Below are 27,440 nucleotides of genomic sequence, written 5' to 3' on the forward strand. Positions count from 1 at the left end.
CGGGTGCATTTGAATAATTTATCCATTTAAAACAAAGCTACTTGTCGCATTGACACTATAATTTTGTTACCGCGGCTGCTAGAACCCACGATATTTATAAAAGGCCTGTGCAGATGGAAATTTTCTACTTGATACATGACATGCTCAGCTACAAAGAATGCCATAAAACATGGCATGCGAATAATATATGTCACTTACTTCATGAAATACATTAACATTTGACTGGAACAAAATACTTCCAATATGTTTGTCCCTGGTATTTACAGTTTTATACAAATGACATATGATGCACACGGTGGCATATAGTACATAAAGGCAGAAAAGCTGTGCCTACTCTAATATAAACGAACCAAAAAAAATGTTTTTTATAATATATATGTTTTTTACTAAAAGATGTATTTAAAAAATGGTTTGACCGAGAATTGAACCTTCCCCCTCGGAGACTGGAGTCGACCGCGCTAACAACTGAGCCAAATCCCATTTGGGTATGTCGAAAAGGGGGTTTATTTCGATTTCCAAGATTTCACTTCATTTCTACATTAAGTCATGAAAACAATGGTGAAATTCAAATGGATATATTTAAAATACATTCAAGAAAATTTGAAAAATGCAACAAATTAATAATAAATAAATTTTCTGATAAAAATTGGGGTTTTCCGTTAATTTTCTTTGTTTATTCTGTTGGTCATATAGTCAATGAAGTATGATTAAAAAATGGCCATTTTCAAATATCCAATGCGCAATAAATTCATACCTCAATTTCAAAAACTATATCAATAGAAAACACATACAGCATTTCCACCTAAATACACTCCAATGATTTCTCTTTTAATGATTACTGGTTGTTTTTGCTAAAAAGTATATATGTTATTTGTCAATTTTTTAGGGCGTCAAAGTTCAAACCCGCGAGACTTTTATTTCAAAATTATTAATTTTATTTATATAAATATATATACATGTTTTTTGTATAAAACTTTTAAATTATTATGGACTATCAGACTAGGTAAATGTCGGTATTACAGTAATCAAAAATTGATGTATTTTATGTGAGTAAATGCACGTTATACTCGTATATCATAAATATGTTATATACGCGTTATAAATATAAAGGTAAAGAGATAATAGAAAGATAAATAATATATAATAATAAATAATTTATTAATTTCTAAATGTACTTATTGTCTATACTGGTCTCTTTTTAAATCGTTAATTGTCACTATCCTGTCATTGGATTTGAAATATGTCGATTATTATTAATTAAAAGTGGTGTATACAAAGTATTTAATTTTCATCGAGGGCGCAATAAGGTTTTTGGGTTGTTGTGGATTCAATAGAATGCCAAGCACTGGTCTCCTAAGTTTTTATCAGTGTACATAATAATAATAGGTCAATGAAAGGCTTGAAAAACTCATGCCTAACAAATTAACAAAACTACAGTATTTAACAACGTCCTAATTACTTGTACAATACCATATGTAGAAGTATAGTATATCAAGTACATAATATTATGTATTATACAATTGAACTATTAAACCAGACTTTGAAAGAACGAAAGGCAGGGTGTTTAAATTATTTAGTGTTTTTATTTGTTACGGTACCGTAGTATTGCGTAACAATGCTTTTTGGAGAATCCATAGTGAGTTGATCCAGATATGATATAAAAATGATCTCAACTCTGCGGTAGGTAAGATGGTATCGGTGAATGCTGCAATACAATGAAGATCGAATACAAAAGGTATTTATATCATTGCGTTACCTCAAATCGGTTAATCAATCGATGAAGGATGATTTATTGCATGTTTTTCTGAGACTATCTAACGTCAAAATTAAAGAAACCTTTTTTTACCGCCAAAACAATAGCTTTAGTTGCCACTGATTTCTCAAACAATCATGATGCTACTACGTAAGTAATGTAGGTAATTTGTGTTTGGTCCAGTCACGGAGAATTCCGTTGTAACTATCTCTCTGTGATGAGTCGTTTATGTGTTACATTGATTATTTGTTAAATAGAAATATTTTTGCTATTTGTTTTTGGGGTGTTATACCGTGTTGCGCCAACTCCTTCTTTAGCCAACGTTTAAACGAAGAAAACTTAAAATAATAAAAAATTATACGTCAATGTTAGCTCAGAGGGTTGTAGCTAGCAACACGGTATCACAACCTCATACATAAGCTCACATTTTAACACAACCTCAAATAACACATCTGCCCTGATGATGGACACTGCAATGCTGTCCGAAACGTTGGCTAAAGAAGGAGTTAGCGCAATACGGCATAACACCCATAAACAAATAACAAAAATACTTTTGGCCGTGAAAATCTTAAATCATAGATAGAAATAGGTTACAGACATAGGAATTGATAGACGAGAAGATAATGGCGAGGGGTAAAATCAACTGTTGAAGAACGAAGGGCGTAAGACTGACTGTGATTCGTCAATAAATCAATCTGACAGTAAATAGGCATCTCGCATTATAATATCACCATTTAGTTCTTAAAAGTAAAATCTGCTTTTGAATGAATAGACATTTTTACATGGGAGCGCAAATTACTCGCCACGTTAAGAACTAATTTGCGAAGTCCAAATTCGGCAAAAAAAATCGGTTCTATTTTCAGAGTCGAATATTTCGTTTACGTATTTAGTTAAGACACTTTTATAAATGTTCATAATTTACTTCCCAGCAACCAACCAGCTTTGTGTTTCGCGTCCAGACGTTTCTCGATGTGATAGTAACAACTGATTCATATTATACGATGTGAATATGCTTAAAATAATGCTTATATATGGAATGTAATACGACAATTGGGTTTATTCTCTTTTTCACATCCATTTTTACAAGTTTTCATAGTACAAGTCAACATTTTGCCGTGTTATTTCCGTCCAAATTAAGTCCAAATTCGGCAAAGTAAATTTCCTCTGTTTGCAGAGTCGTAGTTAGTTTCAGAGTATTTAGTTAAGACACTTTTACAAATGTTTCATAATTTACTTACCCCAGTAAACAACGATGAGCACACTTGAGAATCGCTACATTGTGATGTGATAGTATATGTTTCAAAAACTGATCCATATAATACGGTGTGAATAAGCTTAAAATAAAGTAAAATAATGCTTACTTATGGAATGTAATACGACAATTGGGTTTATTCTCTTTTTCACATCTATTTTTACAAGTTTTCATATCACAAGTCAACATTTTGCCGTGTTATTTCGTAAAATGAACCGATGATGCCTCGACCATAGTTCGCACAAGAATGATGACGTCACGTTTTCAAATTTCACTTGAGGCCATACGCGAGCCCAGCCGGCTCCAATGGAACCGGTATGGGGAGTGGGGATAATACGCTTTTAATCACTTAGGGCAGGTCTACTAATATTCATATGTCTATGGTTACAAAATAATTACTCTTACTTTAAAGTTTACTTTATAAAACTTTTTTGGATCCATTGAGGCAATAATTGAAAGATTTTTTTAAAATTGCCTCAGGATCAATCTCTCCTCTTTTCAAAAACGTTCAGAAATTTACATTTCTATTGAACACAGTTAGTAACTAACTAACCATCACGCCGTTTCCCCGCAGGGGTAGGCAGAGAGGACGGACCGCCAAACAACTCGGTCTTCGGGGTTATTACTAACACAGTTAGTAATATTGTAAAATTACAACATCTATCAAAAAATTTAACAAAAGAAATACTCATTCCAAATACAGAATTATTAATAAAAATACATAAAAAATAGCATCCAATAAAAATTTGCGTTGAGAAAAATGAAGATATTGTAATTAATTCTTATTCGAAGTATAATGCAGTTAAATATGAATTAAAGAAATAGATTACCATTTAGTGGCGGCTCGTGATTTTTGGGTGTTCTAGAGTGCTAATATTAAAAAAAATGCCATTTTTATTAATTATTTTATCCTCCGCTGCTCATCTCACCAGGAAATTTCTGTGTCAAGATGGGTAGCTTTACAAAAAATATTATTTGTTATTTACAATAATTACTTATTTGATTGAATAATTATATTCAATCAAATATGACCGTATCTTTTTCTATTTCAAATTACGTTTAAAAATCGCTAATATTATCTTCATAATTTAACTTTGTCGCTTGTCTGAACATGTTCCGACATTCAGTGCCAACTTTGAAAATCAAAGTAAATACCAGTTCTAAAGGTCATTGAACCGGAGTTACACAGAGACACATAACCAAAATTGTTTTTTTTTTTAATTGTGGTTTTTTTTACATTGACGCAGGAGGCCCTGAGGAAAATATTTCTCTAAATTAATACTATAATTATCATCCTTGAAGATGCCTATATTGTAGGAGGGAAGAAATTGTTGAACTCAAGAACGAGGCGTAAAAATGACCTGTTCTCCTGTGCCAAATGTAAACTGTGTACAAAGGTTAAGCGCGCTTTTGGAGTGTTCCCGACTGCGAAGAAGTTTCTAAGAAGGAATAAACAAGTTATTATTATTGTGACTATTGCAGCGCCCTTGAGTTGATTTCTCACGAAAACGGCGCTTTATAAATTAGCAAATATTATTAAGTGATAAAAGTACCGAATATTTAGTTTTACCACATTCACCAACAGCTTTTATCTTTTTTCCAGAATTGAAGATATTCTCAGTATCGCCCTGGTTTAAGACCACCATTCAAAATTGAATCGTTGCTTGAAATGGCTTTAGCCGTGTTTGGTGACCAGATCTGAATATCCAGGTATCCAACCTTCCTATTCCCTATCTCCTTCCCCTCCCCGCTACCTTCAGCCTCACAATATACCCTTATTGGGGATGCCATAGCCTCACTTGCTCCCGACGGTCGGGAACGGTTTCACATTAAAAAAAATTACAGGCATAATATTTTGAAAAAAAATTATTCGAGTTGATTAAAATCCGTAACAGAATGAAACTACGTTATGTAATATAAACAATTTCACACTTCGGACGATTGCAAAAAATGATTACATACATTATTTTTGGCCACGTTACAGATGACACCGTTTCGGACATTAGCAACTTGTAAAAGCGGGTTTCCACTACTTAATTACGAAGCACCTACTCTATAAACATATAATTATATTATATCAACCGAATGATTCTACTATTCTAAGTCGGCTTTCCACCGATATCATAAATCAACTTCATTAGATGCTCTCCGAGAATGGAACTAATTAAATATTTCGTTTCTGTGCGGTCCGGCTCATTGGGCAACAACATGGACCTAGAAAAAAGGACGTCGCTTACCGTAAAACACTTTTTTTCAATATGTTATTATCTAATGTTATTGTCTTATCTACAACTTTATATCTAGTATAGTAATGTTTTTTAATTTTCATTAAACTGATTCGCATCGCATGGTTTTTAAAGATTTCTGGTCAGATCAAAACTTTAGCTAACGGAAAACTGTTAAATTGCAATATAATTTTTTATCCGTTTTGTACGTTACCTGAAGAAGGCATCAATTTTTTTTCACAATGACTCCACACGACGACAATAATTTACTTCACTGACTTTGTCATCCTAAGGGGTGATTTGTGTTAGTTCTTTTTATGGAAAGGAAGGAGAGGCAGTTCTGGGAAGGAAAATTTTATAAATGTAACTTATAAATCTGTGGGTCAGGTTCAGTTGGAGAAATGGTAAGAACCCATTGCGACGGGACGAGAGGGTCCGGCTGTAGAGGTCAAAAGGCATCCCTCATCCAGTCTCTCTTGATCCGGCCTTGCCACGCAGTAGGTGGGCAGATTCATCTGCCGCCGAGATCGACAAACTTCAAATAATCAACCCAGGCACCCTTGCTAAGACACCAAATGAGCGAATTATAAGACGTGACCTATGACAGAGGTGTTGCTTATTCAATAAATGGTTCCCGGGGAGGCGCCGGCAAAATGAATATGCGTGAAGACGGCATCGTGTCCGTAACACGTTGTTCTCAAACCCAAATAAAGTGGTGCTTGAAATAAAAACGGTTTTCTTTGTTCTTTGAAAATTGGTTCTCGTGGGTTGGTTTTCTTCCGTTGATTTATTTTGACACTCACCAGTTTCGATAAATCTAAAAATATATCAATGCTGACTCTTGGTGTTAAAAAATACCAATAAACATAGTAAATCTCAAAGTCCTTGTACTTAAAACTTCTTAGGTATTTTCGTGGCTAATTTTGAGTATAGAGTGTGGCGATTCTTCAATCTATAGCTTTAGTATTCGTCATCATGGCATCACAGGTGGTGCATTATGCGTACGTATGTAGATGTGAAACTTTAATGCAAGCGTTAATCCTCTTAACTTTGGTATAGCCGTCTAATACGTAATCATGCGTGCTCGATGCGTTTTGGGCCTTTACAGCACTTATAGCATACATCCAAAAATAGCCGGTTTTTGTTAAGTTCTCAGCAATTTTCGATTTGTATTTGCATGCTCGAAAATGTATTGACATCCTTTTGGAGATGTTCCGTTTGTCTGGCCATCTCAACTTGTCTCAAGAGAAAACTTTGTTTTTGTATACCTCAGAAGGTCTTGGATTTTCGTCGTTGTTCCGAAGGTAGTTAATTTGGTAGGTACGTATTAAGTATTTTTTACCGTTAGTCAAATTGTCTGCCTGGATGGTCACAATATTAGCCTAATGATTGCCAGTCAACCTATAAGAGTTCACCAACAGAAGATGAATAAGCTATAATGTTCAAAGACGACTTTTTACTTCTTTTTTTCAGCGGCTACCTGACGACTTCCATTAATTCTGACCTCCGGGACCAAGAAGCAACCAAATGCACGCAATTATAATTAACCGTTTAGTTCTCTATCCATCACTTAAAACATTCACGGATTTATCAATCAGCATTGACTTATTTATTTTCTTCGTGAATTCTATTCATTATGCCTTGTTGATTCTTTAATTGCACAACTTTTAAAATGTATTTTATCTGGGAAAAAATGATTCGTGCAAAGAATAAAAGTTGTACAAATACTAGATTCTTCACAGCTAGTTTTCCAATGCTGTAGGTACGGGAAAGTAATCTTGACTACGACAAGAATGCAAAAGATGTTCTCTCGAACGATGGGCTCCGGTATCATGAAAACTGCTTTTTACTTCCATCAAGTATTATGGATAGCGGTGATAGAAGCCCTGAGAAAAATAATTTCCATGTGGTCTTTGGGGATGCTGTGAGGAGGGTTATTTTAAGTAAAGGATGACGAAGAAGTTCTGGGAAAGAAAAAAGGTATGAGGAGTGGGTAGGAACCTGAGGGTCAGTGTGTCTAGGAGTGACGCATCAAACATTAATTATGGTTTAAATATTTTTACAATAAACTGTGAAATTGCCCATCTGGTAAAACATCTAATACTTATTTTTTTCATTAATTTTTGAACATTTTGTGTTTGTGTGTAGAATCACTTAGGACGAGTTGTTTCGGGGAATTTGAACAATTCATCAAATTTCAACGTTCATTTTCGGGTTCTGTGAAAGACTTATTCAAGTTCTGTTATTATATCATTGTAGGCTAGTTGCTTGCCAAAACTGAAATAAAACAGAACTTGAAAAAATCTTTCACAGAACTTGAAAATGAACGTTGAAATTCGATGAATTGTTCAAATTCTCCGAAACAACCCGTCCTTAATGTTTGTGATTACTCTTTTGTTTGCTTCACTCAAATGTAAATTGTTAACCTCGATACAGGCATAGTCCTAGTGAGGTTGATTTTTATGTGAAAAATAAAACGTGTTTTATGTATAGTGAGATGCAATAAATAAAGAAACCATCGCTCCCACTGCGGTGTAAGGTGTTGAGTCGAGAGAGTCTGGTTAGAGAGGTCAAATTTTCTCCCTCAACTAATCTCTCCCGATCCGATCCGCCACGCAGCTGGTGAATAGACGCACCTACCACCAAGACCGGGTCCAACCTCACTCAGTGAACGCCGAAACCCCTGCTAAGTCACCAAACGTTGCAAACCGCTTGGGGTGACCCATGGCTTAGGAATGATTCCAGCGCGGCAGTAGTATAGTTTGTTTTATAATTTTTATGTAATATTTTTATGTAATATTTTTATGTAATATTTTTATGTAATATTTTTATCTAATATATTTATTTTTTGTTGTTTCAGTTTTCAAAAGATTTGATATCAGTCACCAGGCGCCTACACCAAACATTGGATTTTCTAAGGTAATTTTACGTTTTGTAAATTTTACATCTCTTCTCTTCTTCATCGCGACATCTGTTTGAAATGTATATTACATTATGTACATCTTAAAACGTCAAAATTATGTTAGTAATTGAACGAAAAAATAGAAAATGCTCAATCCGTCAAAACCATGATAGTTTTCTATCTAGTTAGGCAGTCGAACATCGATACCAGATGTTCCGGTACCTTCATAAAGTATTGTACCTCTGAACTAAAGACCCTGAACTCTCCATCGCAGTGTGTGTCATTCAGCAGCCTTATAAGGACAGCCATCACTTCTCTTAGGCAGTCCATCAATCATAGGGAGCTCCACGAAGAATTAGGTTGATGCCGTTGATGGCCAACATGTTAAATGCTTTTTGAATGGTAATAATGTGACAAAAAGGGATAATACGAAATAGAATAAGACACAAAAAATAAAAAGGTTATGGTCTTGCAAAGGGGGCGGTCCGTCTCATTGACAATCCGTTGTTAATGGGCCGCTTACCATATCTGATGCACAGGCGCAATATAAGCATGCTGAGTCTGTTCCTTAGGTATTTTAATGGAGCGTGCTCTAAGGAGCTAGCGGCGTTGATCCTCCGTGCACCAATGAGCCAACATTAATAAATCCCTTCCAACAGCCCCTTCCTTAACCCGACTGGCGAGAAAGTTCCCCTGTCTGTATACTGCACAGACAGAAGCGCTGTTGTGAGGTGTATCATGTAGCTATGGCCCTGTATATCAGTCAGATCGTATCCTCGCCATGTACATTCCTCGCTCAAATTTAAGCCGGCTAAATCTACCGCTCAAGCGTTGATAAAATAGTACCTTTTACTATATCATCATAATTTACGTAAATTGCCTAATTTTAGCAGTATGAACAATGAGCAATGAGAAATGTTAACGCTATTAATGAATAATCAATCTAAAAAAGTCTGGTAAAGTATAATAAGAATGATTTGAAAAGTTTGAAGGTCAAAACAGTGTTATTAGTTCGTCGTAATTTCATGAAAAGTGCACTACTACAGCAAGTTTCATCGCATATGTCACCATATATTAATTGTAATATAATATATAATATCATCTCTGACCTTGTACTTTTAAATAAAATTATTATTAATTCCATTGACAACCCTGAAATTCTTGCCAAAATAAAATTTTACGTACCGACTAGAAATACGAGGCAAAGTGCTACATTTTTCTGTGACAATTTTAAAACCAACTATGAAGCTCAGACACCTATAAATAGACTACATCATTTTGGCAATAAATTTGGGAATATTGTAGACATGTTTAAAGATTCCGTATTAGTTATAAAACGAAATCTTTTTAATAATTTTACTGAGATGTATGAATTCACAACTCCGTAGTGAATACACTTTTGTTTTTATTTTATAGTGAATACACTTATGTTCCTTAATACATATTTAGCTTTACGTAATCCACACAATTAATTTGAATTTACCTTAATTTAATCAAAAATCATAATTTATTGTAAATTATGTAACACAACTGTATTACTTGTTAACTACTTTTGTAAAAGCCCATTAGGGCGTAAATAAATAAATAAATAAATATGGTGCCATATGCCCGCATAATAAACCCGCCAGAAAAAACAACGCCGTCTTTGGCATTTTGAATGTTCGCGATATTGCGATGACATTAGGGCGGATATATATACCACTCACGTAGACTTCAGTTTGGTTTTAGAATGAAAATTACACATGTTCCTCTATTAAAATCATAGATAATATATTTAATATTGATGACATATATGACTTACGTCCTATAAACAGATTATATTCGAAGCCGTGCTAAGCTCAACATTCCAACCAAGCCGAGCTTAAAATTCAACTGATACACCGGGCCTAAGACTCAAGTTTTTTTCAGGTACCTTCTAGAGGCCTCAAACCAGAGGTGCCTATTTAATTTATATATATAGCTACGTGCATGCCTACACTATTCACGTGGCTAATTAAAAAGTATAATTGTTTTGTCTGTTAATCCCTAAAGGCCTCATTCCTGAGAACACAGTGCTTAATAAGGTGCATTTCTTGTTGTTTACCATTTGCCATAGAATTATACTTATCCCGTCTGGCACAATTAAATCCCAACGGCCAGCGCCAGTATCGCACCTCGACAATAGATGGCACTGCCCTCGACCAACCAACAATATGGCCGCCGTTCAAAAGGTGTGTGAAATGTAAAATTGTTTTAACACACAATCCAATTAAAATTTAAATAGAGTACATCGCCTTATAGGAGATGCGGGAGAGTTGTGAGCGGACCCGGGCTCCGTACCAACTGCCCGGGCCTCGGAACACGAGGGCCCAAGGCGTAAATCACGCCGAGCGGGATTTCGACACGCGCAGGCGCATTGTAGGCTCACACTTTCCCGCGCTTTTTGCCACCTCGTTGCGACCGATATGTCAAAAAAAATTAGGCGGGAAAAATTGCATTATTCATGACATCATTTCGAATCTTTTTAAAATTTACCAACACGTTTTTCGGACTTGTTCCATAGGACGGGTTGTTTCACAGAATTTGAACAATTCTTCAAATTTGGAAGTTAAAATTCAAGTTCTGAGAAAGTTTCATCATGTGCCAGTTGTTTCACAGTACTTGGATAGCAACAGAACTTGAACAGTAGACTGTCAAAATATATTGACTGTTTTAAAAAAACATATTGTTCTGTTACAGTAAAACATTTACACCACACGGAGAAAAAATAGTGTTGCTAATTTATTAACAACCCCTTCAAATTATTCGTAATCCGGTTAAAAACGGGATTGCAGGCCTGAAGGAATGAATTGATAGGATATCATAAACTTTTAGTAAAATACGAATGTATTATCACGATATCGGAACACGTGTTCGTAAAAATGCTAATATTTTCGCATTTCGTCCTTATGTAATATTAAGACAAAAGCAGGTACATGAACTCATGTTGCGATTTATAAGGAATTCGGCTAAAAGTTTATCGGGAAACAACCTCCAATCCAGATTACGTAAAATTTGGAGAGATTTTTAATAAATCTGCAATACTCACTTGACTCCGTGCGTTCTATAGATATGAACAAATTCTCATAGTTTCTTTAAATACTATTTAACTCAAATGTAATTCTCATAGTTTCTTTAAATACTACTTAATTCAAATGTAATTTTAAATTAGTCATGTTTTTTCAAATATTTTTACAACACCCCTTATACTCTTTAATCATAAGCGTTTCTTTATAGTAGTGCGCTCTCCGTTTATTATCTTCAAACCACCTTCAGTAATCTTCTTCTTCTTTTTAATGCGTATAATAGAGCCTTAAAAATAGATAACCAGAAAAGACGAATTATTATTTCCACTGAATGATATCCATGCCTAAAGTAAGACTTTGTAATAAGACCACCGATCATTATTATAAAATCGCATTTAGGTCCTTCTAGTGACAACCCTTTCTTATTTTTTTGGTAATGTTTAAGACAAGACTTTTAATGCATAGCACAAATGGTAACAATTATTTTATAAGCAATAATTATTAGCCTGAAAAACTCATCCACATTGAAAAATCTCCTGATAAAAGATACATGTCCCGTTGGCGTCATATATCTTTTATCAGGAGATTTTTCAATGTGGATGAGTGTTTCAGGCTAATAATTATTGCTTATAAAATAATTACAACCCTTTCTATTCAATTTAATTCCCGTGTTTAAGTTTCCTATAGTGGATACTGTGAAAAAAGGTTTTTTACATTTTTTTATCAATAAAATTATTTATTTTATATTTATGGAATATTTTATAATTTTTTTTAATTCATTCTTATCATTACTTTTCTTTTGTTTCGAAGCAAACTATCAGTTTTCAGATGCACCGAAAGGGTTTTTTTTATTTTAAGGAATTAATAATATTTGGTGCGAAATTGAATCGATTGAATAAATTTCAATTCGCAATAATTGAAGAATATGGAAAATTGGGACGATGGCGATGTATGTATGAAGCCAGGAGTTTGAATGCGTCGAGATATAGTTCTGCGGCAGTTCTTTATATATATCTTTCCTCAGCGTTAGCATTACATAATATAGTATTAGTTATCAGATTTTGATGATAAAAATAAAGCATTAACTAATTTTATGATACCAGCCGAAATAGATTTAAGCTAACCCATAATATTATCGGAAGTTACTTTTGTTCTGGACCTAGAAAACGTGAACTAAATGTTTTCTATTGCTATAAGCTGTTGTGGAGTCCATAAATATATTAGCTGACAGTGGAGTGTAACAAATCGCACAGATCGTCCATCAGTGTAACGGACTGTAAATTGCAGTCACCTGACATCTTGCCATCTCATAAATTCTCCTCAAACGTTTTCTTCGCAAGAATTCTAAATGAAAGCGCTTTATATTATTAATTGTAAAATTCCTCAGAAATTGAAGCGCATCGACAAAACACAGAAAAAATTAAAACTTTTCCAAAATAAATTTGTTTGAACACACTAATTTACTAAATATAAATATGTATTTTTTAATTCAGTTTATTTATTAAAACAGTAGGTACGTTCCGTTAAAATAATAGTAATGGAACCTTAAAAACAGCATTCAAACACAAAATGGACACATTGATTTAATATTATATCATAAGAAGGTATTACACTAAATCCAAACGAAACAAATCAAAAAAAGACACGAAAATAAAAAATGTAATGTATACCGGGGATCGAACCCAGGACCTCTGTCTTACCTTGTCAACACTCAAACCGCTATTTTGTGTAATTTTTGTCAATGAAACCATGATAACTCAACACAGTGACAATTCAACACACTTTTAAAAAGTGATATAAAGTCATTAGAAACGATGATTTTTTTAACATAACCTAACCTAACCTACTTAACCCAGTTAATAAAGTTTTTGTTTCATCACTTTCCATGACTTTATTTAACTTTTTAAAGATGTGATGAATTATCATTGTGATGATTTATCCGGTCACCGTATTGGATACGTTTATCCGAGACAATTTCCTGGATGCAAACAAATTCTTTAGAACTTTGTTATCATTAAAAAATATAGCAGCCTAAAATATGTTAGAAATTAGATGAAAGATAATATTGTTAGTTCTGAATTTTAAATATGAAAACGATAAAAATTCTATAAAAATAATAAGGTCTCAATGGTCGAGTGGTTAGACGCGCTGTCCCTGTAAGACCGTTAGCCGTTGATTTGGATTCGATTCCCAGTTTCTATGTCATGTTCTGTTTCACGATTCGTTTAGATATATTAGTATTATCTTCTTCTTCAAACAAATAGATATTTAAAAAATTTGAGAATGGTCATCGAAAAAATAATTATTTAGTGTTTCCCTAAATTAAAGTGTTTAATGTTACGTATGTTGTACAATGTTAAACTTGAAAAAACATACATCATTATAAAACGTATTTGCTTTAACACTATTAAGTTAATCTATTTGGAGATAGTTTATTCCCAAATAGGTACGTACTTGATTCCTAGAACAAAATCCACCTTTGGAATTTTAATTCATTTTGTGCCGTTAACACAAAGCCTTTGAAATAGAAATTCCAAGATAACCAGTGCATTATTATACCGAGCAATATTCCATGTATATATTTTGGTGGGACTGGCCATTTTTTCTCAGGGGTCAGCCTGCCCCATAATTATCAAGTGTCGAGAACTATTTATTCTTCGAAGCCTTCAACAGCCTACTCTAAGGCTTCACCGGCGATCGCAGATAAGGCTGGGTATTATACCAATAATTGATTTCGAATTTGAAACCGGCAAACACCATCGTTAAAATGTATTATACTTGCTCATATTTTCACACCGCATGCTAAACAAATTGACGTTAAAGATAATTATAAATTTAAATTTAATTAAAACATAATTAGCTTTCTACTACTAGGACGCTGGTGGTGTGTAAACTTTTCCCAATACAAACTAGCCGAAAAATGAAATCAGAATGCCACACCAGATTTTCTTCCCCGATATTATTGGCAGAATAAATAACTCAAAATAAAGGTGCATGTGTGAATGGGGAGACCTAAAAGAAGGCTTAGCTAGTCATTTTTATAATTAGAAAAGAGACGCTTACATTATTTGGACAATCAAGTATAAGATATGCACGAAGAAACTACGATCTGGAGAACAATATGAGTGGTTTATTATGCAAGTTGATGGTAAAAGCATTCGTGGACGCCCAAGGAAGACAATTTGAACGTACATGTCATGTCAAGAGTCTAAATAATAGAACAAATATTACGGTGTGTGATACTATATACGATGTAAGAATTCTGTGCCAACAGAAGAGTTGTGTGTTCGGCAATCCATTCTGCCTACATTGCGGAGAATTCGCATCACAAATATTAAACGGAGAAACTAAATTCGAATTCGGAGATCTTATTAGATCGGAGATTTTTAATGCTATAAAATAAAGATTTCATGATAATTAGATATAGTGCATTACATAATTATTACAAAATACAATTAAAGCTTCGCTTTGATGTAAAATCTGGATCGTTAAACTTTATGTAAATTAGAACATGTAGTTTACTCATAGAAATAAATCAAATATGCAGGTATACGCAAAGCTTCCTTACCCTCATCTGTGTGGATGGTAGCTTATTGAAAGTGCATGCTACGCACTGCGAAAAAACGCATTCACATGCAGCAGTCGCACTGCACCGATCATCCAATTAATGCAGTAGTTTTATCCAGCAAAGATAATGCAGCCCGCAGTGCAGCCATACACCATATTGTCACTTCCTATCGTTGCCATTGGTAGCGGGAACGGTGTAGCCCCATATAAGCAGCTACGATTAACACGCTCTCAATGGCTGTTGGCTGTCTCCCGGCGTTGCCCGTACCAAGTATAGATGACTCTAATCAAGCCGTAAGTAGTTGCAGCAGCATCCATTCAATTCAGCAGCAATTAATTCACATATATACGGTGATTGTGGGCTCGGCGTTTCGTCACCCGGAGATTTATGGCGTTCGAGACACTATCATCTCTCACGCGTTGCATCTACCGATGAAACTGTTCGCTGTGTAATTATTCTCAGATGTGGCGTGCATATTTTGAGAGTGGAGAATAAAGATATCAATTTAAAGGCTCAGTGGAAGTGTGAATATGGAAGTTTTGGAATGAATCGTGACCTTATGAAATTTAAATGATAGGTTTCTGTGATTATATCTCTGCACATTTCTACATTAAAACTGCTGGAATGTGATCTACTTAATACATATTTGCAATAATTCGTGCTTTAATACAGGCTTAATAAGAACAACACGAATGGTTAGTTTTTCTATTTGCCATGAAGTGGGAATCATTTAAATTTACTGAATTTAACTCTACTGTCAAAGTAACTGTACTGATGATGTCAAAGAGGGACGAGCGTTACTATTTCATCACCGTTCTAATAATTTTTCAGCTTGGGTTGGTTAAAAAACTACTTATTAATAATTTACGGCCTTACCCAAAAATGTGGTGTATATATTACGCGGCGCGTAAGTTCAGAACAATGAAAAACTTGACTTACCATGGCGTTAGGTAGGTTAAAACGGTCTTAAACCATGCTCGATGCCGGTTTTACCACATTACCGTTGAACGGGTGTGTACGAATCAATTAATAAGAAAAGAGTACGTGATTAATTAATTAACAAAGTACATGTCGTATCACACTATTTTTCTTAAGAACCCCATGTCTATGTCATTCATGTTCGAAATTTTAATCGGTTCTGATATCCCTGTAGGTAGTCAAATACCAGAGATTCTTTAAAATAAACAAAATAACACCTGGTAAAGAATTTAGTACTTTCAAGAAGCTACGCGTAGGGCATTTCTAAGCAAACGTTGTCTGACAAATTCTTTTTAAGTGATTTAGTTACAAAATCTTTTCCTAGGGAACACATTATCACTATGCATATAACATTACGGAGTACAATGTTTACAGAATGGGTCAAAAGTCATGCTCCATATTTAGAATCAATTTTAACGTGTTCAGACTAGGGCGAATATTTACTGATAGTTAGGGAAGTAGATAAAATCAATTGATTTTTTTAGGCAGAATTTTGTAATCATTTAAAAAAGGCCAAACGCGGGAATTAATTATGGATAATCTTAGTAATTCTTAAACTTAAAAATGTGAGGTTGATAAAAATTACCGATTTAATAAAGTATAAATAGCTCAATTAGAGACGCCAGTTCCGTTAAGACTACACGGAGAAAAATGAGTATTGCTAATTTATTAAGAATCTCTTCAAATTATTCGTTATCCTGTTAAAAATGGGATTGCAGGCCTTTAACTAATGAATTGATAGGTTCCCTGTTAAATTATTTTTAAAACAGGAATGTACGAGTATTATCACGTCGATTTGTATTGTATTATCACGTTGTCGTGTTATGTTATCATGGCAAATATATTATCATGGCAAATACAGATTCATAAACACGTGTTGCGGTGTATTAGGAATTATTAAAAGTTTTTATAAAACGGCCTGCAATCCCGTTTTTAACCGGATTACGAATAATTTGAAGAAACTTTTGATAAATTAGCACAGTAGTGGATTTGGGTTCAAGTCCCAGTTTCGATCGTTTCCTTTCTGTCTTTATCTCTTTCATATTTTCATGGAGAGTTTTTGATATTATCTTCTTCGATGATTATTTCTAGCTGCTACTAAAATGTTTTATTTACTCTGATTCCGATATTTATTCTTTAATTGCGTTAATACCGTAGTGTTGCCACGTTGAATGGCCGAGCAGCAAAGTTGGCGCTGGCAACACCGGATTTTACACTTGCACCCCCATTGAATTCCGTCTTTAGCCACGCAAGTGATAAAAAGCCAGCGAGCCCCGTAATTGACTGCGAGTTTGGTTCCGAGCCTTCCAAGGAGGAATTAGTTGGCCCAGCCACCCATTCATAGTGCCAATGAATTTTAGATTTTCTGATTCCGATAAGGATATTGCACATTTGATAATGATGCTTAAATAATGTTTTTGTAAGGATTTGGCCAAATAATTGGATTCGAGGTCAAACATGTATGTCATATTAGGTACCAAGTAATGTTTTTCTAAGGATTCGACCAAATAATTGGATTCGAGGTTAAACATGTACGTCATATTAGATTCCAAATAATTGGATTCGAGGTCAAGCATGTACGTCACATTAGATACCAAATATTGGATTCCAGGTCAAACACACATTGAGTACCAAATGACCTTCACATTGAGTACCAAATGATTTTAACTCTCTTCTCCATCTGTTATTTTTTTGATTTAGTGATTTCGGCCATTTTATTTTTAATTTTATAATTTTCTGAAAAACTAATAGTTTACAAAGTCAATTACTATGTCTTTCTTGAGACAGCGTTGCTGAAAAAGAAATCATTACGTATTTTTTTTAAAAGTAACTCTTCAAAGCCTATGTATTTTGGAATGGGAAGACGGTGTAATAGATTAGGCTCCTTGAGAACTCGGGATAGTGTCAAATAAACACACTTTGTTAAACTTACTATAAAGTCATAAAAAGTGATGAAAAGGACTAACCTGTGAACCTAACCCAAAGTAGCAAAAATAAACACGTTTCTTTTTTCACCACTGAATTTATTTCACTCTTGTGTGCTGATTTGTTATTGTCCTGGGTTATCCGGTTGCCAAAATATTGATAATAATTAATGATTCCTAAAATTTACTTTGTACATACTATCGAAAGAGCGACACAAAGTAATTTTGATGACGTAAAATATATTTTTGAGACTTAAGGAGTCGAGTTGAAATCGACAAACTCATCCACAACTGCGGGAAAAATTTTTGTTGGTTTAGTAACAAGAATCATTTTCTAGACTCAAATGTTAACAATTAATCTCACTAATTTATTTACTTTATGCCATTAAAAACATAAATGATAATCGACAAATATATTTATGTGAAACCGACTTTAGATTTAGTGTGTGCCAATTCATAAGACACAACTTTTCTGTTATTTTATTTGTTAATTTAGGAATTTAGTAGACATTTGGCTTTCATCACATAATAATTGTTGCATATTCTACATCAAATGAAATTATATACTATTGAAGATTATTGTTCGGGCGACAGATATTATTACATGATCAATTGTTTCATCTCCCGGTGCATAATAACATGAATTTATTATAAATCTTGCAAGGTTTGAGATTTGCAATATGTATCTGTTGCAATAGCAGATATTTATTATAATTCTCTCACCTTAACGAAAGAGGATTTCATGGTACAACAAATGTAAGATTAACGAGTTTCACTTTTGCCCTTAAACGACGTAAGCAAGAAGTGATGTTTTGCGGACAGTGTAATAAGGTGACAAGTCTTCTATCACGTACATTATGTAGGACAGCAAACCTATATATTATTTTTATGAGATTCATAAAAAATACTAATTTCGGTTGTTTGTGATGTTAAGTATTCTGGCGTGAATTAATCACGTGAAAAATTATTTACATTCAATGTACTCAAATTCGCTTTCAATTTAGATGTCTACATGTAATCAGAACATTATTTCATTTTAATTAATTTATAAAAAATACATATTTGAAATGTGTATATCTTTTGTTTAAATTATTGACAGATTTTAAAGTTTTTTTAAAATAGTGTTCATTTGAAAGGCAAATTTCAGATTCACTCTCTAATCTGTCGACGAAAAATGTATTATGAAGAATTTTGACAATATTATTTGTTCCTGAAGTAAATATTTTATAAATACTTTCAGCTTCACAAATCCTACAATTATAATGTCCCAGGTCTGCGGTAGTAATATAATAATTTGATACGTATAATACTAAATAGATTTTCCAAGACGTTATTCTAATTCGTGTTGCGTAATTTTTCAATTCTCGTACATAAAATGTAATTTAACCGAAACATTTATTTCTAAGGAAATAATGATTTAATGACGTAGTTAACTGAGCGGGCTAACCAAAAGCTCCGAACGTGTTACCTACTTAAAAGTTCTACGTAAAGTCTTAGAGGCCATGTTACATTGACCGCTGGTTATGGAGATCGTTGGAGAAGTTATTACAACTATTAAGGATATTTTAATAAATGTATGTTATTATTTCTAAAGTAATAACTTAAATAATATACAAGTCTCTTTGAGAGATCATGTGTGACATCATCGTTCTATTATCTAGTCTTTTTCGTTTTTATGCAAGAAAGAGGACGAACGTCGAGCTCTCACTGGGAGTAGTTTATACATTTATTATGTATTTACACTCCCAATGGGATGTGTTGGAATGTACTAACTTTACGCAATCCGGAATAAAGAACTTAAAAAAACTTAAAGAACTTAAACTTTAACTTAACTTAAACTTAACTTAACTTAATAAACAACTATTTTATTATTATTAGAGCCATAAATAAGACAAATATTTTAAACATTTAATACTGGCTATTTCAAAGAACTTACATTTTAATGTATTTGTATACAGCGATGGTATTAAAATCGTACGTCAAATTGCTTCTAACTAATATAACTTTTTATTAAAAGAAATAATATTATATTGGAATTCCACCAATCAAATTCATGGAAAATGGTTAGAACTATTTTTTTAACTCCGGCCCGCAGTCCCCTCTTACCCTTCAGTAGTTTTACGATACACTTCACCACTACATAATTATATTTAAAATGATTTACTTATACCTAAAATGAATAAAAACACTCAAAAATCAACAGATAAGAGCAGGTGATTTTAAAGTTACTATTTGATTTATTGTAATCAACTATTGTACATCTAAGAATACTGGAGAAAAATGTGTTTAAACATCTTGTTTTTCCCAAATGGAGGTAATTAAGCCGCACAAAATATGGTTATTTTGAGAAATTTTCATACAGTAATTATTGTTGTTGCACTGCCAAGATTATTGACTACCTGTTTCAAGTCAACTCAGAACAGTGGCAATTCAACACATTTTTGAAAGGTAAATAAAGTCATTACAAGTGATGAAAAAAGACTCATACTTAACCTAGTTTTTTTAACAACTTTTCATGACTTTTCAAGAGTGTATTCAATTGCCACTTGCCACTGGGTTGTTTTACATAATTCGGACAAATCAAAAATTTTCACAACTTATTTTCAAGTTCTGTGAACGTTCTATTCAAGTTCTGTTATTACATCATTATGGGCCAGTTATTACACAGAAATTAAATAATAACAGAATTTTAATAACTTTAAATTGTTAACACCTAGCTAGTATACTTAAATACTTAAGCTATCGCATCCTCTACAGTTAAATATTCCTAAGTTACTTACATTTTATAGGCGCCATAGAGGTCCTAAATATTATTATTTTACACGGCCGTACACTTTATTACAACGGCTTGTTCCGACCATTATGGTTAGCTCCAACAACCAAAAAAACCCCATCTTATTAATTATCTAGAACGGGTGATCATCTTGTGTTGTGCTTTAAACTTTACAAGCAATGATATTAAATATACTAGGTGAGTCCACCACTAATGAGTTTAAATTATTAATTTGGGTACAAACTATTGTAAATATTAAATAAATGATATAATGCGGTCGAGTCATCGACAGAATATGCTTCTATTTGTAATGTGTATATACATGTTTTGGTAAAAATCCTTAAAAATGTTAATCGAATTAGATTTACGATCTAAATTCATTACCATAAAAGATTAATTACTTGCTATTCGATTATTTATTTGAAAGAAACAAAGCGCTTATACAATACAAAGATCTATAGGTACACCTGTTAATTAAAGTTAAGCAAAAAAAAATCTTATGCTAAAGTTGGCAAGAGTTACGAGTTTTATTGTGTTTTAAAACTAATTATTACGTAAAGGGGAGAAGAAGAGGAATATAGGATAAGGATAAGGATGATTCTGATACATTCCAAACTCACGTTTTAATTTATTGTCGTACACGTTACTTCTTTTTGATATTTCTGAAGGTTTATTTTATGATTATCTACGTTGTGAAATTTTATGTTTCACTGCACACATGTACATTACATCTATATTACAAGTTAGTGTAACGTCATAAACATGTGAAATTAAAAATTGATATTTAAATTGGTGGGTACCTAACTTAAACGTAAATACTGATTGAATAACATTTGTAGGTTGGAAATAGTTACATTTACCTCAAAATTGTGAACCGTAATTTACTTTAAATTTAACTATGCCACCGTTTAGCACACACGGATATTTTGATTTAAAGAAGTTTTAAAATAAATTCGGAAGGACTGTGACCATTACATTAACCTCTCGTGCTTAACACAACAGATATCATTAAAAATTTCCTTATTCTTGACATTAAATTACAAATAGATTCGCCGTTTTGGAATATATTCCTCAATTAACAAACCTTTTTTAATAGCAGATGAAAGACTCTTTCTGATTTTAATTTTACATACGAACATGTGTAATTTAAAATATTAAAATTTTGAACGCAAACAAAATAAGATTTTTTTAAATCGCTTACCGGTGGTTTTCTTTTAATAAACTGTATTTACCACCATCACGCCTTTTCCCCGCTGAGATAGGCAGAGATGACGGACCGCCCAACAACTCGGTCTTGGCACACACTCCTTGCCTCATTCACATTCATACATCGTCTCTTACAAACTCTTCAATTATTCTGACTCTTGACATGGACCGACTCAAGTATCTGATTCACTTGGTCGTCTCATGTCTTCTTCGGGCGTCCCCGACTTCTGCTACTATTCACATTTGCATCTATATACATTCAATAAGACAAAAGTATTATATAGGTTATTTAACTTTTTTTCGTTTTCTGTTTTATAGAATTATTTCATCTTATATTGGAATATGTATGATAAATGTTTAAATGCAAAAAGAAAGATTAGTGTTCTTTCTTTCTAAATCTGTTTATATTATTTGTCTAACTATAATGGTAAAGGAAATAGACCGTGATTAATGAGAAGTGTCATTTGGTGACTGCGTGGCCCGAGTAGTACACAAGTAAGTGATACGTGTTCTGACAATTTCTAATTAGTTAAATAATTATTTAGCAGTCGAAAAAGGCCAATCTAGTATAACGTTTTACATAATATTGTACATCAATGGAAGGTTATGTAAAACGTTAAGTTTCTTCAAAATCAGTGTGGGAACAACGATAGTTTAAAAATCGAAGCACACACTAACATATTTACAGGAAACTATAGCGACGCTGAATAAGATATGTAAACTCTTAATCAGATCATAAAATGTAGTGCATTTTATACTGTGCAAGATAATGAATAAGGTAATATTGTAATTATTATCAAACTGATCCATTCAACTGAGGTTTCAATAAAGTCAGATTGCATTATTTTTTAATCAATAATATTTGTTAATCCTTGGACAATGCAGGATTTATCTCTCTTCTGTCTGAAAAATTTAATGAATGATAGAATTATAATTTGCCTCAATGCCGATGCCATTTTTGGAAATGCTGCGTGGGGGTCTTTTGGAGGACAGGAACGAGTACACCTGGAATGAGAAATGAGGAATGAGTGAACCCTTGTTGTAGGAGGGAGGAAACTCAGAAACCACCAAACCATTCCAAAGCCGAGCTATTGAGCCCATTCTCACATGGCGAAGCATAGCTTTGTCCAGACTACAAGAGCTAGACAAGTGCGAACAGGTATCAAGCAATAGTTGAACACTAATATCCGAATATATAATTATGGTCACAAATGATTTCAAACACTTCATGTTGCCCCATTCACTGCGTAATTATTTATTTGCTAGTTGGGAACGCGTGACTTGCGTTATGTGGACTTATTGAACGATGCTACTCGTATACAAATGCTGGGGGTGAGCTTTGTATTTTTCTTGACTGTCCACCGGTTTCGAAATGATCAATTACGCAAATTCCTCGGAGCATCTTTTATTGAAATACAAGTAGAACAAATACAGAATTTTCCCCTGACATCAGTGCTATAAGACAACTGTTTGATTACGACAGGGAGTCTCAAACAGACCGCCCTTTATTGAAAAGAGTGAAGTGCAGTCAGAAAAAAAAGAACAAAAATACAATTAAATAAATTAAACGAAAATAGTCACTTTATTGATATATTTTATTGTCTAACGGTTTCGGTACCTCTGTACAATATCAGGAGTGTTATAAAAAAGTTATAACAATCCCAATGATGGTACGGAGGTACTGAAACCGATAGATAATAAAAATTATCAATAAAGTGACTTAAAACCAAGTATTTTCGTTTAATTTATTTAAAATGTCAAGTCACGTTGCTTCTTTTGAAAAAAAAATACAATTAGTCGTATAGGTAGGAAGTTAATATATTCAATAAAGTTGCAGAATTCAGCACCACGCTTGACTATGCAAACTTTTTTTAATTACTCGGTTTCAGCTTCATTACTTTCGACTATTTATTTCGGGCGAGATGTAAAATATGTATTAAAGTTCATTTTTCTTCAATCAACATTCAAAATTCCATATGTTTCGCATGGTTTCTTCACCATTATTTTCTTCTTGGTTAAACATTCGGACGTTTAATATGTTACGTTTGAACGTTAGGAAATACGGATACATTATTTAAATAATCCAAACTAAGAACCTAATAACATATTTGCGAATGTTTTTCCATCTCCCAGCGGCGTAAACAATTGTTTCTCGTGTAGTAATAAAGTTGAAACGAGGTGATATTTTATAAGCGATTATTCTGAAACTTCATCAAATATTCAAACTTGCATTTAGGTATTCTCGTAAGTGTTGAACACTGGACGTAATTTTATAACGTGGTAACGAAGCCTTCGTTGCGGATAAAGTGGATACGGTAGGGTAACGTGCCAGAGCGTTTGGTACGTCTTCTCCAACCGCTCCACAGGTCATAAACCAGCTTTGGGAGGCACCAATTTAATGAATTATTCCAACTCAATTATCCTGCAGGTTATACTTAGGCCATATACCTCGGCGGACTATCGATCAGGCGGGCTGATTACAGTTATCAGCTGCGACTGAAAAAACGCGTATTAATTTGAGGTAAACTTGCGTCCGACAGGGTGAGACACATCGGTTCTACATATCCTAGTACTTAATACATCTAGTTACAGCTAAGAAGTCCAGTCTAATTAAATAAATACACACATGTAAAAGGGGCTTCAATTCCCGAGAAACGGGTGATAAAATTAAATTGAAATATAAAAATGTTTGAAAAATATTACAAACATTAAGTTGAAATATTTTAATTAGAAGAGGAAGACATTAATTATCTGAGCCAGCTTTGCAGTTGTACTAAAGTTTATTATAACTATTTTTCAAAAATATGTTAATTATTTTACAAATTGTGTAAATTGCTCGTCCATCACAGTACGGGCAAATTAGTTTAAAGAGGTCGCATTTGAATGTACGAGCACAGCGATAGTCTCGAAAGTGTTAAAAAAAGTTTTTCGAACAAGTTTAGATCCCCCGTCTGCAGTCTTACCTCGAAAATGCCCAAAGATGCTGGGTGCGTAGCGTCGATCATCAATTAATTCCGTTTAAAATTCGACTGGTGATTCGGACTCGGAATAATTTTAAGAACATGACCATGAATACTATATTACCGTTTTTAAGTTTGCTTTAGTAAAGCGCACTTGAAGTGAAATGACACTAAACTGTGCTATATAAATTCTATATTATTATTATTATTAGACCATGCTATTTTTGTGTTTTTTATGTTTCAAGACTTCATGTCAAGGAGAATTTTTATCTGAATCAACACTCAGAAAAGTTTTTTTTATATAATTTATCGATTGACTGAAGCCTTTAAAGAAGTTAAGCCGTCCTCCACAGGGACTGGCTCTTAACTGTTGTGAACTTTTAAAAACTTGAAAAAAAGATTGAACCTTCCACGTCAGGGACCTCAAACTGATCAAATACTGAAACAAAAATTATTTCCTTAATAAAATTCAATAAAATTAAGCACTCAGTTAAAATTGTTTACTGTTAATATAAATAAACAGAGGCTAAAGTCAAATTCACCATTCATTTATCAGAAGCCATATATTTATTGTGTGAAAAAATATTAAAACTCTTAAAATTACATAATATTTTATTTTAATTTCACCTTAGAAGCATGGAGAATTGATATCTAGAAAGAAGCATACAAAGCTTACAAAGCTTTTTTCACAGAAATAATAACCGATACGTAAGATTAAAAATAGGCGTTATATCGTTGCGAATGGTAATTTTAAACTCTTCCATGTAAAATCTTACATACTTCTCGTTACCAAAGCTAATGTCTGACTCAATTATAATAAGAAACAAGTTTTTTTGTTATTTTTCATAAAGAACAAGTTTACGTAATGATTAAAGGCGGTATTTTGCCCACCCCTGGATGGGAGGATGTTTAGAGGCTGCATGGTCCATATTACATGGTTCTCACGGAACAACTGTAGCCAGGGCGGTCCGGCTACACCCCTTGAATAAGGCCAACCCCCAAAGAGGAGCACAGATTAAGTTGGACTTGTTTTAGGGGGATGCTAAGGTCATTAGTCATTAGCAACCCCTTTGTTTGGTGTTGGCTGAACATGCTTACCACTTAACTTACTAAGGGTGCAGTATTGGTGTATTATTAATTTTGATTAAAAATATCTGTCGTAGGAAGAAAGAGATTTTATTATTTTTTTAAATACGGTGCTTTAAGGTTACCCATCTTTGTTTTAAATTAAACACCCCTCTATGTTATTGATACCTCCAACAGTTTATTTTTTAAGAATGATCTTAAACAAAATAATACATCTTCCCAATTTTTTTTTGACTGATCGTAGTGAAGTCTTTTTTTAACTCAACCGTCTGGTTTTCATCTGTCTGTAAATTTGTTTGTGCGTTCCGTTTCCGTTTTCTAAAATCTGCTGCATCCACTTTAATATTCAAGCGAGCTTTACTTTGACTAGATGGCTAACTTTGAAATGTGAAAACTTTCCGCAAACTCGCATTTTTTCAATAGGTACTATGGAGCCTACTGCTTGGATAAAGTTTGAAAAATAATTGTCATTGAGATAGTTTTTGGAAAAACTTTATAATTAATTATTTGAACAAAAAAATGTAACATTAAATATATGGATTATAGGTATAGGTTGATTTCAGACTAGATAGTAGATTTTGGTTTTGATTTATTTAATAAAGGAATATTAGAAACATTTTTTTTGTTTGCGAGGTCTACACTATTCACAGAACTACTAGCAATTAAATCTCCCTACATAACATTGCACGACACACCCAAACACCGTCTATAAATATGTCTTGGTAAAATAATAAACTCCCTTTTAATAAAAACCTTCTCTTGTATTGAAGGTTTCTAATCATTTATTGGTTTTATTACATTAAAACAAAATAGGGGTTAAGGTCGACCCGCGCGGTCAGTTCCCACGGCCCGTTACGGATGCTACGGTGTGCGGTACACCTGTTTTTGTGAAAAAATGGACTGTTCATAAAATGTTATCCCGTGTAATCATCTGACCACGGCAGGTAAGGAGGATGGTGTTTATGTTTATATGAGCTATGGACCGAGAAAAGAGCCCGCCAAATAATAATGTTATAATGTGTGGGTACATCGGATGCGGGGTATGACGTCGTCTTAAAGGGTTGAGTGATTGTTTTAAAGTGTAATTTAGTTTTTGTTATTTAAAAAATATAAATGTTATTTTAAAATTATTGTACGGCTAATTAACGCTTAGATTGCTAGGTGTAAAATGACTAGGCTGGCTATGTTCGTAAAAACTTACTTGTTTTTTGCAAAATTATGTTTTTGTAAACTGTACCGTCTTACCGGGTGATATTTTTATGCAATTATTTAAAAAAAAATTATCTCTTCTGCTAAGTTGCCCCAGAATAGCTACTTATATTCTGATAAATGATTTTTTTCTCTCTAACGTGATAAAACCCAAATTGAAATTTCTTCACTTATTCAAATGATGATTGGACATTGTTCGGTTACTTCTCACCTTTTTAAAATGCATGTGCTTAACTTCTCAGATTTTACACTTTGTAGTCTAGATGAGGGAAATTTAGATCACATATTTTTAGTTGTCACTCTCTAAAGAAATTGAGGTATAATTCTAAGCTGATGGTAGTGGGGAGGGCAAGGGAATGGGAAAGAGGAAAGTGAAAAAGTGCCTGGCTATTTAATTCTGGTCACCAAACACAGCTAAAGCCGTTCCAAGCGACATTTCGTGGTCTTTCACCAGGGCAATATTGAGTTTACTCCGCTGTCAAAAAATACTGTTTTTGAGAATAAGGCTGAGTGATCTTAAAATTTTCGTCTTGAAAATCAATCTATTATTTTATTCACT

General features: G+C 33.4%; 1 protein-coding gene across 1 annotated transcript in view; it reads left to right on the plus strand.

Moving 5' to 3' along the window:
- The window catches only part of LOC149417704 (PAS domain-containing protein cky-1-like), a 207,912-nt gene that overhangs the window by 76,006 nt on the left and 104,466 nt on the right, over window positions 1-27,440 (plus strand). The window contains exon 3 of the mRNA XM_089640144.1: window positions 8,091-8,149. Coding sequence (XP_089496270.1) covers window positions 8,091-8,149 — 59 coding nt within the window. The remainder of the gene's footprint in view (window positions 1-8,090; window positions 8,150-27,440) is intronic.

Source organism: Hesperophylax consimilis, chromosome 15 (assembly GCF_061612785.1).
Source record: "Hesperophylax consimilis isolate HC1 chromosome 15, BYU_Hcon_1.0, whole genome shotgun sequence".
Lineage (NCBI taxonomy): Eukaryota > Metazoa > Arthropoda > Insecta > Trichoptera > Limnephilidae > Hesperophylax > Hesperophylax consimilis.